Genomic DNA, 14,674 nt, shown 5'->3' with positions numbered 1-14,674 from the left:
AAAATAATTTTCAATGTAGTACAATTTATCAATCATTTCCTTTGGGATTAGTTCTTTTTGTGTTCTGTTTATATATTCTTTCTGTATACCCAAAATCATGAAAGTATTCTCTCTATTCTCTTCTTAAAGATTTTTGACTTGAACATTCAGATGTGCAGTTCTTCAGGAATTGCATATGTATATGGCATAATGTAGAAGTCAAGTTTTTTTTAATGTGGATATATAGTTGATCAAGTACCATTTATTGAAAAGGCCATTCATTCCTTATGGCTCAGCAGTGGTATCTTTATCCATATATACATGGAGACTCTAGTCTTTTCTGCAGGTCTCATTATCTATCCTTGAGACATTATCAGACTGTCTTCACTTACATAGTGTTATAAGCAATCTTGATATCTAGTAAAACAAATCTCCCAGTTTGTTTTTCTTCAAGACAGTCTTGGTTACATTTGTCCCCTTTGTGTTTTCATGTACAATTTTAGAATCACCTTGTGCAATTTCACAAGACACATATAAATGGATTTAGTTCACCAATAAAAGCAAAGATTATCACATAGTAATAAAATGTGCTGTTTAAAGGGACACTTTCTGTGACATAGTGATAAAGTTCGAATATAAAAAATGAAGAAAAGGGACTTCCCTGGTGGCACAGTGCTTAAGAATCCGCCTGCCAATGCAGGGGACACAAGTTCGATCCCTGGTCCGGGAGGATCCCACATGCCCTGGGAGGATACCACATGCCGTGGAGCAGCTAAGCCCGTGCGCCACAACTACTGAAGCCCGTGCGCCACAACTACTGAAGCCCACGTGCCTAGAGCCAATGCTCCACAACAAGAGAAGCCCCTGCAGTGAGAAGCCTGCGCACCACAACGAAGAGTAGCCCCCACTTGCCGCAACTAGAGAAAGCCCATGCACAGCAACGACGACCCAATGCAGCCAAAGATTAAATAAATAAATAAATAAATAATTTTAAAAAATTTTTAATGAAGAAAAAATTAAACTACATTAACTTACTGAATGAAAGCTTACATGGCTGTATCAGTACCACTTAAGTGGATGTTAAGACAAAAAAAGAACTAGAGTTAGAGATGCTTCATAGTGGTAAAATATTCTATTAACTGGTAGGATAAAACAACTTAAAATTGTGTTTTAATAACACAGCTTCAAAACATATCAAGCAAAAGTTGAATGAAACAAATGGAAAAAATAGTTAATACCACAATCATAGTGACAGACTTTAAGACACCTCTTTCAGCAGCTGATAGAGAAAGAAGACAGTAAAAAAGGGGGGTATGTATAAGACTTAAACACCTTAATAAACCTGCCCTAATTGAAATAAATAATAGGCTTTACCCAGTAACTGCAGACTATCATTCTTTTCAAGGACACATGTAAAGTTTTCAAAAATAGACCATATTTGGGGGTATAAAGCAAGTTTCAGTAAATTTCAACTAATGGATTTCAAACAGAGTATAATCTCTCATCATAGTGAAACTAAACTAGAATCTATATTATATAACAAATGGAAAGATACCCCATGTTCATGGATTGGAAGACTTAATATTGTAAAAATGCCCTTACTACCCAAAGTAATCAAGAGATTCAATTACAATTCCTATCAAAATCCCAATACTGTAGCATTTTTTACAGAAATAGGAAAAAAATTCTAAAATTCATATGGAATCACAAAGGACCACAAATAAAAAAGCAATATTGAGAAAGAAGAACAAAGTTGGAAGCATCATATGTCCTGATTTCAAAATATATGACAAAGCTACAGTAATCAAAACAGTAGGGTACTGCCATAAAAACAGACATACAGACCAAGGGAACAGAATAGAAAGTACAGAAATAAATCCACACATATATGGTCAACTGATCTTCAAAAGAGTGCTAAGAATACAAAAGAGAGAAGGGATAATCTCTTGAACAAATAGTATGGGGAAAACTAGATATCCACTTGTAAAAGAATGAAACTGGACCCTTATCTTATACCATGCACAAAAATAAATGGGTAAGGAGTTAAATACTTTAACATAAGACCTCAAACTATAAAAATCCTTAAAAAAAAAATAAGGGTAAACTTTTATGACTTTGGTCTCGGCATTGATTTCATGGATATGACACCAAAAGCATTGGCAACAAAACAGAATAAACTAGTGGGACGTCATCAAACTGAAAAGCTTCTGAACAACAAAGAAGACATTCAACAGAGTAAAAAGGCAATCTATGGAATGGGAGATAATATGTCCAAACCATATATCTGATAAGGTGTTCATCTCCAAAATATATAAGGAACTCTTAACAGCTCAGTAGTAAAATATAGTAAACCTGATTTTAAAATGGGCTAAGGACTTAAATAGACATTTCTCCAAAGAAGACATACAAATGGCCAACAGGTATATGAGAAATGCTTAGCATCACTAATCATCAGGGAAATGTAAATCAAAACCACAATGAGATATCACTTCACATCTGTCAGAATATCAGGATGACGATTATTTTAAAAAAAAACAAAACCCAAAGACAACAAGTGTTGGCAAGGACGTGGAGAAATTAGAATGCTTGCATTCTGTTGGTGGGGATACAAAATGGTGCAACTGCTATGGAAAACAGTATAGAGGGCTCTCAAAAAATTAAATATAGAACTACCATGTGATCCAGCAGTCCCACTTTTGGGTATTTATCCAAAAGAATCAAAATCAGGATCTCAGAGAGATATTAGCACTATGAATACTGCAGCCCTATTCACCATAGCCAAGATGTGGACACCAGCTAAATGTTCATTGACAGATGAATGGATAAGAAAATGGTATATACATACAATGGAATAGTATTCAGTCTTTAAAAGGAAGGAAATTCTGCAATATGCAACAACTTGGATAAACCTTGAAGACATTATGCTAAGTGAAATAATCCAGTTGCAGAAAGACAAATACTGTATGATTCCACTTATATAAGGTATATAAAATAATCAAATTCATTGAATCAAAGAGTGGAATGGTGGTTGTCAGCAGATGAGGAGAGGGAGAATTGGGGAGTTACTCATCAATGGACATAGTGTTTCAGTCAAGCAAGATGAATAAGCTCTAGAGAACTGCTCTATAACATTGTACCTATAGTCATTAATAGTGTACTATACACTTAAAAAATCTGTTTAAGTAGTTAGATCTCATGTTCAGTGTTCTTACTACAATAAAATTAAATTAAAAAATAAAACAAAATACCAATGATGTAAAATAAAAAGATGAAGTATAAAACAAAACTTTAAAAAAGTGGTTGTATAATTTGAAATAAAAAGATAATTGGAAAATCTCATATATTTGGAGATTTCAAAATACAATCTCTTATGTGTCAAAGAAATCACAGTAAATTTAGTATTTTGAGCTGAATAATTATGAAAATATGAAATATCAAAAGTGTAATATGTATAAGCTGAATTTAGAAACACATGTAAAGCTTTAAATGTATATACTAGAATAGAAGAAAGTTTAAAATTACAGATAGAAACACGCAACTCAAGAAATTAGGAAATCAAAGCAACAAATTAAACATGAAATGAGTGACTTAAATATAAAGAAACAATGAAATAAAAATAAGCATACAATATATAAGAATTAAAATGTCAAATTTTAGTTCTTTGAAATAATTAACAAAATTGATAGCACTCTAGAAAGACTGATTGAAAGAAAAGTCATACATTAACAGCACTCTGAATGGAAAAAAGGACTTTACCACAGATTTTAATGTATTAAAATGATTACAAGAAAATATTAAAAAAAAAACTTCATGTAAAAGAAAATTGAAATTTTATTTGAAATGGAAAAATTCTTGTAAAAATAAACTGAATCAAAAAGACAGAAAATTTGAATGCTACCATAATTAACAAAATTGAATCTTCAATACCAGATATACCAACAGAAAACACCAGGCCCATATAGCTTCACCAGTGAATTCTGCTCATAATTTATACTGTTCTAGGGTAAAGGGGAAGATGGGAAGAGAACACTTCATAACTGATTTTTGAGGCTAGTATACTATTGACACCCAAGCTCAAAAGAACATTATAAGAAAAGAATATTTCAGGAAAATCCTGCTCATAAGCATAGCAGTTAAAACGCTAAACAAAATATTAGCAGTTCATCATTATCTTAAAAACCCATAATATAATTGTGTTTAGGCCAAGAATGTAGGATATTAACATTCCAAAATAAGTTGTTATAATTCACCACATTAAGAGAATGAAGAAGAAATATAACCATTTCAATAGATGTTTAAAAATTTGTTGATAAATTAGACACTCAATTATGAACTACTTTTGATAAACTGGGAATAACTTATTAGCTTGATAAAGGATATCTACAAACATCCTATAGTATGCATCAGATTTAAAGGTGAAATATGAGAATTTTTCTTTGAAATAAAAAACATGACAAAGATATTCACTCTTAGTGCTTCATTTTAACATTACACTGGTGGTCCTAGACAGTGCAATAGGGTAAGAAAAAGAAATTTAAAAATATAAAGATTGGAGTGGAATAAATAAATCTCTTGTTATTCACAGAAGATATGATTGTATAAAGTCTATACAAAATTATTTGTTTATACATCATTGGAATTAATAAATTAGTTTAACAAAATGGATGGTTAATTTAAAACTCAATTAAAACATCAATTAAAAATCAATTATTTTGATTTAAAAATGAATTATCTCTGTTGTTTTCCCTATTCTTTTAGTCTAAAAACATGCCCTGATTATGGCAGACAACCAAGTGGAAGAACGTATTCCATGTAGGTCTGTTAGCTATGGAGAGCCAAATAAAGCCTATCTCCCTATGTTTTCTTTTAATTAATCATTCCTCCATTCATTCAACATTTTTTTTTAAATGCCTATTATATACCAGGCTCTATCTTTGCCTTTAAATTGCTCACAACAAAATAGAGAATGACACACATGGCTGACTACAATATAACGTGTAGAGTAAACAAGATAATTTGTGTGGAAAGGAGACAAAGAGTGGAAGCAATTTGCTCTATCAGAGGATTTTAGAAAAGATTTCAGAGCAGGCAGTGTTTGTGTTAGTCCTTGAATGATTTAGTAAGGTTTCACCAATTCAAAGAAGGATAGGGAAAATAAAATTCAGAGGGAACAGAATAAATAAAGGTATAAGAGTATGAAAATACTTGGCATATTTGGGGAACATAATATAAAAGCTAAGAGTACTTAGTAGATCCTTTGCTTGGTTGATGTGTGCATCTGTCCTCTTGTATCTGTTATATTTTGCAAAATCTGTTTAGCTTTTTTTTCCTGTTCTTTTCTGAATCATGAAAATAATAGAGATGATTTTCATGTCTCATAAGTACAAAGTGAGTTTTAAACTTCTACTCGAGCTTCTCCAAGGATGATACCCTTGCCTATTTCCATAAGTGCATCTTAGCCAACTAAAGTGATTTTTGATGATTTAAATGATCTGATTCTACAGAATCTGAAAATTATTTATTCACAACATGATAATGGCCCCAATTTTTATGGTGTTTTAAAATAGCTGTAGTACTTAGAAATTACATGGTATGTGCAATTTAACAAACATCTGAATTGTATCAATAGGGTATTGCAACTTTCTGTAAAAGATGTAGAATAATAAATATCCCTATACTGAGTCTGAAAATTTATATAAAGAATTGCTGTAAGTAATGATTGAATTTAAGCTTTAGATATAGGAAACCTAGATGAGAGCTTCAAATGTCAAGAAGTTGTGTTAAAATCATCTAGTGTATCTAATAACTCTATTATTACTTGATGGAATTGTGCAACAAAGACGGCGTGATGGGTGTGTGATATTTCCTACATCTGCATCTGTTTTATCTTAGTATAACTTGTGCGTGCAGAAGTTCTCTGGTTTGCATAAATTGCTTCCTTGTTTATCTTTTAATAACTCTTACTAACATTGATTAGCCTCATTGCCAGTGTTTTTGCTACATCTTATCCACCAAACTAGATATGTAACACAGCTTTACTGTATATTCTTATTTTTTGCTCCAAAGTTATAAAATATGACTATTTGTTTAATATTATTTTATTACAGTTAGTTATTAGATTTTATTAATAATGACCAATACTCATAAATATTTATTAAATAGATGCTTCAGTCAGATGTTTTTAGTGCTTATAACTGTGAATTATTAAATCAACAAACTCGTTTAGAAAAGACAACTCAATTCTGTGGTCCCTCTATACAAGGTTTTAATATTATGAAAACAGACTCTAAATGCTGCTTGCCTTCTTGCCAACTGAGAGTATTACCCATTACCTTCTCAGCAGAGCTACTAGAGAAAAAATAAAGAACCTACATTGAGAACTTTCTGAATTCAGCTCTGTCTGTGTGTATACACTCAAAATGAAACAAATTGGGGCAATTTACTGAAGGTTAAATCCTCTAAATGACATTCACCTAAAATACGCAGGGAAATGGTTTGGGAGGCTTAAATTATCAGTGTAATTGCCTTAATTCTCTAGGTTGCTTTCATAAGTAGACACAACTTTATCGTATCTAACTGACAATTCCAAATTGGAGGTTTAGGGTTGTTTGTATTTTTACTCTCAACACCCTGCATCAAGTTTACTTTCTACATAACCCAGGTCCTAAAAATAGCCCACAGACCTAATGTGAGAGCGTTCCAGAAGTGAGGGTTTTACATTAATGATCTGCCTGTAGCTTTCTTTCCAGTAGCCAGCACCTTTCCGTTTGTCAGCATTTTACCCTGAAGTCGCAGGAAAGCTTGTTTAAGAACTAAATATGCTCATACTACGTTGTGCTTTTATTCTTAAGTTTTCGAACATAAAGTGATATTTCAGAACATTTTATTAATAAAGTCTACCTGATTTCTATTAAAATTTTTCTCTAAGCCCTGAGAGAGAAGTGAAAGGAAAGATTATTTATGATCAAGGTAGCTCAACCCTGTCTAATTCTTGAGTAAGAGTTTTCCAAGTAACCTTCCGTTTATGATTCAGCAATTCCTCTGAGTTAAGAGGGTGTTACTAGGATAACATATTTTTGAAGATACTATCTGAAATACCAGATTTTTAAAAAATGATTTTTAACAAATTTTAAGAGTTTAAGATTGCAGAACCTTTCACTGACACTGTGGGTTTTTTTTTTCCCTCTCGCCAAACTGTACTGCAAGTAAACCTTTTGATGTTTTAAATGTTTTTCTTTGGCAGCTAAGAAAAACACTCTGGAAAGTTATATTTAGTGAATTTACCCATGTATAAATATCCCTGAGCTAGTCTGTTATCCTATGGCATCTGGAAGAAAGGTGCTATTGTTTTAGATTCCATGATTAAAGTATAGAATAATCAATTCAGAGAGACCCTGGGGGGAAGATTCACTCACACATGCTGTGGAAACTTGGAATCCTTGAGTTTTTTAGTTTTTTTCTACAGATGAAGAGACATAGATGGGTTCATGTTTTAGCACAGTGTCTAGTGACATCGTTTCCCACTCTTGCCATATAATAGTTTGGCCTATTTGAGACTACTAACTTTAAATTTTCTAAGAAAACTTTTTTGTTGTTGTTAATCCCTTTTTATTATTACTTTCCTCGCTTTCTGGGTCACAATAGCTGGACAGCTATTTTGTTTGCAAGTGCTCTGCTATGAAGTTTGTCCTGCTCCACACCAAGCCACATCACCAAGGTATTCCCAGGGATGCATCATCAGATTTAGTTCTGCCAGAACACTCCATAAATTATTTAAAGCTCTTCTTCATTTCTTGCAAAACAATGTTTGCTGAGCTTCCCCATGAAAAATCAGCGTAATTCCAGAAGATCAGGATAGATTTGCAAGACAGGAATTTGTCCTGTGCTTCCACATGGCTATCTGCATAGATGTGAATACAGTGGAAGTTAAATGAAAATGTAGTTATTTTACTTTTGGTTTTATTTGAGCGTTTTCTCTACTACTTATTCAATAGCAGTTGAATAAGAGCAGCTGTGTCTCGTGGCGTTCTGCTATGAAGTGTCCAAAAGTGTAAGGTAGTTAGGTGTAAAAACACCACAAAAGTATGGATAATAGACTGCCCACCTTCTGTCTACTTCAACTTCCCTGAGGTTTCGTTTGCAGGGCCCAGCTGCATATACAGACATGATGGAATTTGGTTTGTCAGGAACCTGCAAAAATTACACAAATAACTCGGATTTTTAATGAATAATACACAGACATGCACCTGCTTCAGGGACTTCATAGATTAGTTTTGTGACCAGTAGAAAATCCCCTTGGAATTCAATTACATTGCTGCAAAACAGAAAATAAAACTGGCTACACTTTTGGAACTGGTATCAGCAAAATGGTAAGTAGTTCTTGGAGCAGGCTTTTTTTTTAGGTTGTTTCAATTTGGTTTGCTTCTGTCAAACTTACTATAAAGTCATAATGTTCTGCTCATATCATTATTTACCATTCTTGCAGCTGGAGCCACTTGCAGAAGATGTTCTCCAACAAACTCCGAATATGAATGCCGTTATTTCTTTACAGAAGATCATTGAAATTCAAAGTATGTCTTTAAATTGTTTTAATATTTCTAATAAGGTACTAATTAAGCTTATATTGAGAATTAGAGCACATGAAAAATATATTTCAGCTTCTCAAACATAAGGAATATATTTAAAGTAATTATAATGTCCACATATTATGTATTCATACCTAAATGTGTTGTTGCCTTGCTGTTAATGTGGCAATCTTATCTCACACTGATAACGAAATTCAGAGACTCTAGATTTAGAACCTTGTTTTTCTCATATTTTCCAAAAGTGTTTGGATTTTTTTCCATTACTGCCACTAAGTATCTACTCAGAGCTATGAAATTAACATAGAAATTGTGATTATATTGTCCAGTCTTAACTGAGGTAAGTTATCTCCTAGTGATGTTGGAATTCACCAGTCATTTACTGGTTTTAAGTCTGTCAATAGAGGAAAAAGTTCACGAGAAAGCCTGCTAGAAAATCCAACTGAACAAAAAGGAAAAGTCAGAGACTTTTTTACCATCCCAGTTCCTTTCACATCACTGTTACTTTCTCAGGAATTATTCTTTTTTAGATGATAACATGCATGAGTGTGCGTGCGCACACGCGCACACACACACACACACATACTGAAAGCAAGCACAAATTGACATGAAAGTCAGCATGAATGGGAAAACCAAATGGCAAAATTAAGTGTGAAGGAGGATCAGAAAACCCTTAGCTTTGCTACTCTTTTGTAGAAGCATTTTTTAACACCACTGGCGAAGCCACCTTCCATCTATCTCTGAGTCCTTGTCTTTGCTTGCTAAGTAGTAATTTGGAGATATGGTTGTGACTGGGGTTCTATGTTATCCGTTCATCTGGTGCTTATGCAATCTAATCTAATACTTCATTAAGGTCACCAGCAGCATAAAAAATATCTACTTTTTACACATACGATTCTTTTTTTTTCTGAGTATTGTTTTTCCATTATACACACAGACTATTAAAAATTATTGTTCCTATGTATATTATGATCACATCACTTTCAATAAGCATTCTTAAATACTTATTACATGTTGATACATGATAACTTGAGCACTTATCAAGGCAAGGCGCAGAAGAGGAATAAGGCAGTTTTTAGCATTAGGGGGTTTACAGTCCAGTGAGTGAGAGGCACTAAAATAGATCATTTCAATAGAAGTCACAGCATGCACTGAGATCATGGACAAGAAACAGTCATTTTCTTAAGTCCCTTGCAGCCAGAAGGAGAAGTACTGCAAAGTGAGGAAGGTTCAAGGAAGGTTTGAGGAAGGCTCCTTGGCCGGTGATAGGGCCTGACCTTGGTCTTAAGGTCTTGTTACCGACCAGGGTTCTTGGCCTCCTTAATCAATAGAAATTGATCAGAGGCCAGACAAGAAAATCAGGCTAGGCTTTATTGGGGCCCCTGCTGCAGCAGCTGGGAGCAAGAACAAACAACAGATTCCTTTGTTTGCTCGCTCGCTGAGGAGGGTGGGTAAGCTTGCTCTTTATATGAGGTTGAGGGTAGGGGTGTGTCCAGGGGTCGGGCCAGAGGGGTGGCTTAGGTGTTTTGCCCACCCCTTAGGTGGTGGTGTGTGCAGGGGGCATGCGCAGTACCCTGCTTTTGCTCCAGGCTCTTCAAAAGTGGCTCTTGGGTTTTTTGGTCCCTTTGTATCTTTTGTCCAGAATTGCCCCAACTGGGCATGCACGCAGTTATTTTTAGTCCCATATAGTTTCTTTGTATTTTGTTGCTTGAAGAGAGGTGTGTCCAGGTGCAAGCATTACAGCAGTGCAGCAAAGGGTCCCAGGTCCCAGCTTGTCTCAGTCTGAACAGGATTTTGGCCAGATGAAGAAAGAGTGAATGTTTTGAAGGAAATAACAGAAGCAAAAGAGTCAGTTTTCACATAGGTGTAAAAATTCATGGTTTATATATGTCTTTAGAAACCATGCTGTTGTCTGTTGCATTGGATCTAACTTGCCAGTACTGACTTTCCACTGCATGATGGTTTTCCTTTCACCACTGACATTTTTGAGTGACTTGTACAGTCTACTTTAGCCCAACAAACCTGTTTGACTCTTGAAAAGGATTCACTGAACTATCAAAATTTGCTGTATAAGAATTCTGCCCCTGTGGGTTGTGAATCTCTGTCTTTTGCTCCAAAATGCATTTCAAACACCCAACACTGACCATTTCCCCCATTTAAAAATCTATTTCTGGGGCTTCCCTTGTGGTGCAGTGGTTAAGAATCCACCTGCCAAGGCAGGGGACATGGGTTCGAGCCCTGGTCTGGGAAGATCCCACATGCCACGGAGCAACAAAGCCCGTGTGCCACAACTACTGAGCCTGCACTCTAGAGCCTGTGCACCACAACTATTGAAGCCTGTGTGCCACAACTACTGAAGCCCTCGCACCTAGAGCCCGTGCTCGCAACAAGAGACGCCACCGCAATGAGAAGCCCGCGCACCACAAAGAAGAGTAGCCCCCGCTCGCCGCAACTGAAGACAGCTCGCGTGCGGCAGCAAAGACCCAATGCAGCCAAAGATAAAATAAATAAATTTTTTTAAAAATCTATTTCCTCCTAAACTCATATTGAAGATTCCACACAGAGCTTGTTAATCCAGTACTTCTGTAAAGTCTCCGCACTAACGTGTAGATTTTAAGTGGTATTTTTATTTAAAATTTTTCTATTATTTGAGTTTTTGTGTGTTTTATGGTCTTTCGGTCATGGTTCCTTAATTATATGATAATCATCAAGAGGATGGAACCGTGTCTTCTCACCCCCACTTGTACCTGCAGGCAGGGTTGGCACCAGGGACGAGGTTTGAAGTGCATGGAAACCTGGGAATTGAGAGTTGGAAGATGTGAGCAGGATTGATTCGAGTAACTCTTCAAGTCCCTAGGGAACCAAAACTTGCATCAAAGAGAGCTTCTGAAGAAGAATTCCTCCTTCTGAGTCATGGATACAGTATATGGTATAGTGGGTACTGTTGTTGGCTACTCAGTAACTATGTGTTCCTCATGTCTACTCAAAAGAAGCCTGGTTTCACACATGAATCCTTGCCACCAGATACACTACAACTCAGGGGAAGATGAACTTATGCCCAGCTCCAAAGGAGCTGTTCTTAGTCCAAGGCTAAACTTGTCAACCCACTTACCAGTGATTAGTTAAGGAGTGGGTACTTGACCCAATTCTGGCCGGGGAGAATCCGGGCTGGCTTCATGGGCTTTCAACCAGTGTAGTCAACCAGGCCCCACACACTTAGAAGGGCCCTACGCATGGTTTAATGCTGTTACTCTTGCTGCCTTAAAATTCTCACTAATTTGTATTTTGTGACAGGGAGCCCACATTTCATTTTGCACTGAGCCTTGCTAATTATGTAGCCAGTCCTGATGAAAATCAAGGTGCTGGTGATGCAAAAAAATTATTTACCAAAAAAGACTGAGAGTAACATCACCACAAGGAGAACTCAAGCTGTGGTTGAGAAGGAACTGAATGGTGGGTTGAGGTTGTAAAAGGGAAGATAAACACAAGATAACAGTGATCTCTCACCAGTTGGGACATAGGGTGAAAATCACAGAAGCACAGAGAAAGTGCTTCAGTACTGTGGCTTTGACCACTGTGTGGTACATTTTTATGTGTTTCTCTGAATTGTGTGTCTTTGGGGCTACTCTTTTATTTTTTTTAACATCTTTATTGGAGTATAATTGCTCTACAATGATGTGTTAGTTTCTGCTTTATAACAAAGTGAATCAGCCATACGTATACACATATCCCCATATCTCCTCCCTCCCATGCTCCTTATCCCACCCCCCTTATCCCACCCCTCTAGGTGGTCACAAAACACCGAGCTGATCTCCCTGTTTGCTAAGTGGCTGCTTCCCACTCGCTATCGATTTTACATTTGGTAGTGTATATATGTCAGTGCCACTCTCTCACTTTGTCCCAGCTTACCCTTCCCCCTCCCCGTGTACTCAAGTCCATTCTCTACGTCTGCGTCTTTATTCCTGTCCTGCCCCTAGCATCTTCAGAACCATTTTTTTTGGTATATACTCCATATATATGTGTTAGCATAAGGTATTTGTTTTTCTCTTTCTGACTTACTTCACTCTGTATGACAGACTCTAGGTCCATCCACCTCACTACAAATAACTCAATTTTGTTTCTTTTTATGGCTGAGTAATATCCCATTTTATATATGTGCCACATCTTCTTTATCCATGCATCTGTCAGTGGATACTTAGGTTGCTTCCATGTCCTGGCTATTGTAAATAGAGCTGCAATGAACATTGTGGTACATGACTCTTTTTGAATTATGGTTTTCTCAGGGTATATGCCCAGTAGTGGGATTGCTGGGTCATATGGTGGTTCTATTTTTAGTTGGGGCTACTCTTCCAGGTTAAAGAAACAGAAAGGGGTTGTATAAAGTCTATAAAGCAATAAAATAAAGTGGTATTTCAGAGGAACAAACTTCATAATGGCTTGGAAAATCAAAATTGTGGGTACCTGACTTAACAAACAATGCTATATTTCCTTAAAAACTATAAAATTGTACTCTCAATTTTATTTTTCTCTGTTTTATAACACACTTCCATTTCACATGCTCGTGTAGAACTCCAGGCCCTTGATTAGGCTCCCCATTTTGCCTTTGGCAGGGAAGGTAGTCAGGACTCACTAAAACTTTGTGGATCCCAGTACAAAATGAAAATGTGTAAATGCTTTCTTGTTAAAAATTATTAATAATTTCAAGAAGATGCCAGCCGAGCATTGAAACAAGCCTGAGAGCCCTTCTGAACATGGGGTCCTTTGCAACTGCACAGGTTGCCTGTTTATGAAGCCTGCCTTGAAGGTAGCCTTTGTTTAACAGAGGAACCTTCTCTTCACATGTCTCTGAGTGTCAACCAGGTGCCTCCTTTCAACTTAAGGAGGTGTTCAAATTTCAGCTCACCCCCTAGCCCAGGTTCGGAAGGATTCTTTTGTGCTAGGGTTTGGGACTACTGTATCAGAAAAGTATGTAAATGTTGAAAAACAGGCCTTGTAGCACGTGGGAAACATTCAGGCAGGTTCCTAGATATCCTTGTCCCAAGGCAGACGGCAAGGTGCTGACAGGCCTTATGTGAATTTCTTTGAGAACTGAGCCCCACAGCTGAGGGTATGCAGGTGCTGGAGGCTGTGATTAGCATTGGCCCTTTGCCTGGCCACATGTATGTGAGTATTTTGCAGCAGGATCATCCCTGTTGTCCTGTTCTTGTTTATATTACTTATTTAGCTGAGAAGAAAAGGCCTTACAAGGCAACAGCAGGGCACCTATTTCTCCTGACAGGTAAAGACCGCCCCCCCCCCCCCCCCCCCCCCGCCGCCGACAGGTCAGGGTCTGGTTTCATCTTCAGATGGTGGGTGTATACAAAGATCAACCATCTCTGAAATAACAAAAGGGAGGTACGGACAAGAAGCTTCATGTTTGCACATGCTATTCCCTCTGCTAACAAAGTCTTCTGCCTCATCCCTGTTAAGTTTTCAAGACTTAGCTCAGATGTTATCTCTTTTGGGAAGCCATCTATGAATCCCCATTCATCCCTATTCTAGATTAGGTACATTTCCTGGGTGCTTTCATGGCAGAGATTGTTTCTACTGATGTTCTTTGTTTTTAATCGCTGTGTCCTCTGCACAGTTCTGGAACGTTGTAGGTGCTCTGCAAATGTTTGTTGAATGAATGAATCAGCCAGTATGTCAGTATTTGCCACACTCTTTTTTTCCTTAGCCCAGATTGACTTTTTAACTAAGGTTGTACTCCTTGGTTAGCTCATACAGAACAAGAGATTAAGAAGTGCAGGCAAAATCTAGATGAGAGCCCATTTCTTCACTCTCTTTCACAACCCACAATGATGAATCATTTCTAAGTTAGAAAGAACATGAACTGCTTGTGAGCTACCATTTCCATCGCTAAGCTTGGAGATGGCAGTTCTAAGAGTTGACTGGCCAGCTGTAATCACCAACAAGCAATGTCAGGTAAAAGTCAGCCCAGAGTAGGATAAAGGACCCTCATATGTATATATGCTTTCCTGAAACCCATCCTAACAACTCACAGTCCGTTGAACTCTTACCTTTTTCTACATAGTACGGTGAGAAGCAAGAGTCCCAAATGTCATGTTTTACAC

General features: G+C 36.6%; 1 protein-coding gene across 1 annotated transcript in view; it reads left to right on the top strand.

The window, feature by feature from the left end:
- The window catches only part of HDAC9 (histone deacetylase 9), a 1,013,429-nt gene that overhangs the window by 954,110 nt on the left and 44,645 nt on the right, over positions 1 to 14,674 (top strand). The window contains exon 25 of the mRNA XM_061198513.1: positions 8,465 to 8,549. Within this exon, the coding sequence (XP_061054496.1) occupies positions 8,465 to 8,549 (85 nt within the window). The remainder of the gene's footprint in view (positions 1 to 8,464; positions 8,550 to 14,674) is intronic.

The sequence above is a fragment of the Eubalaena glacialis genome, chromosome 8 (genome assembly GCF_028564815.1).
Source record: "Eubalaena glacialis isolate mEubGla1 chromosome 8, mEubGla1.1.hap2.+ XY, whole genome shotgun sequence".
Lineage (NCBI taxonomy): Eukaryota > Metazoa > Chordata > Mammalia > Artiodactyla > Balaenidae > Eubalaena > Eubalaena glacialis.
Note: the sequence above shows the minus strand (reverse complement) of the source record. Positions and strands in the feature narration are given on the sequence as shown.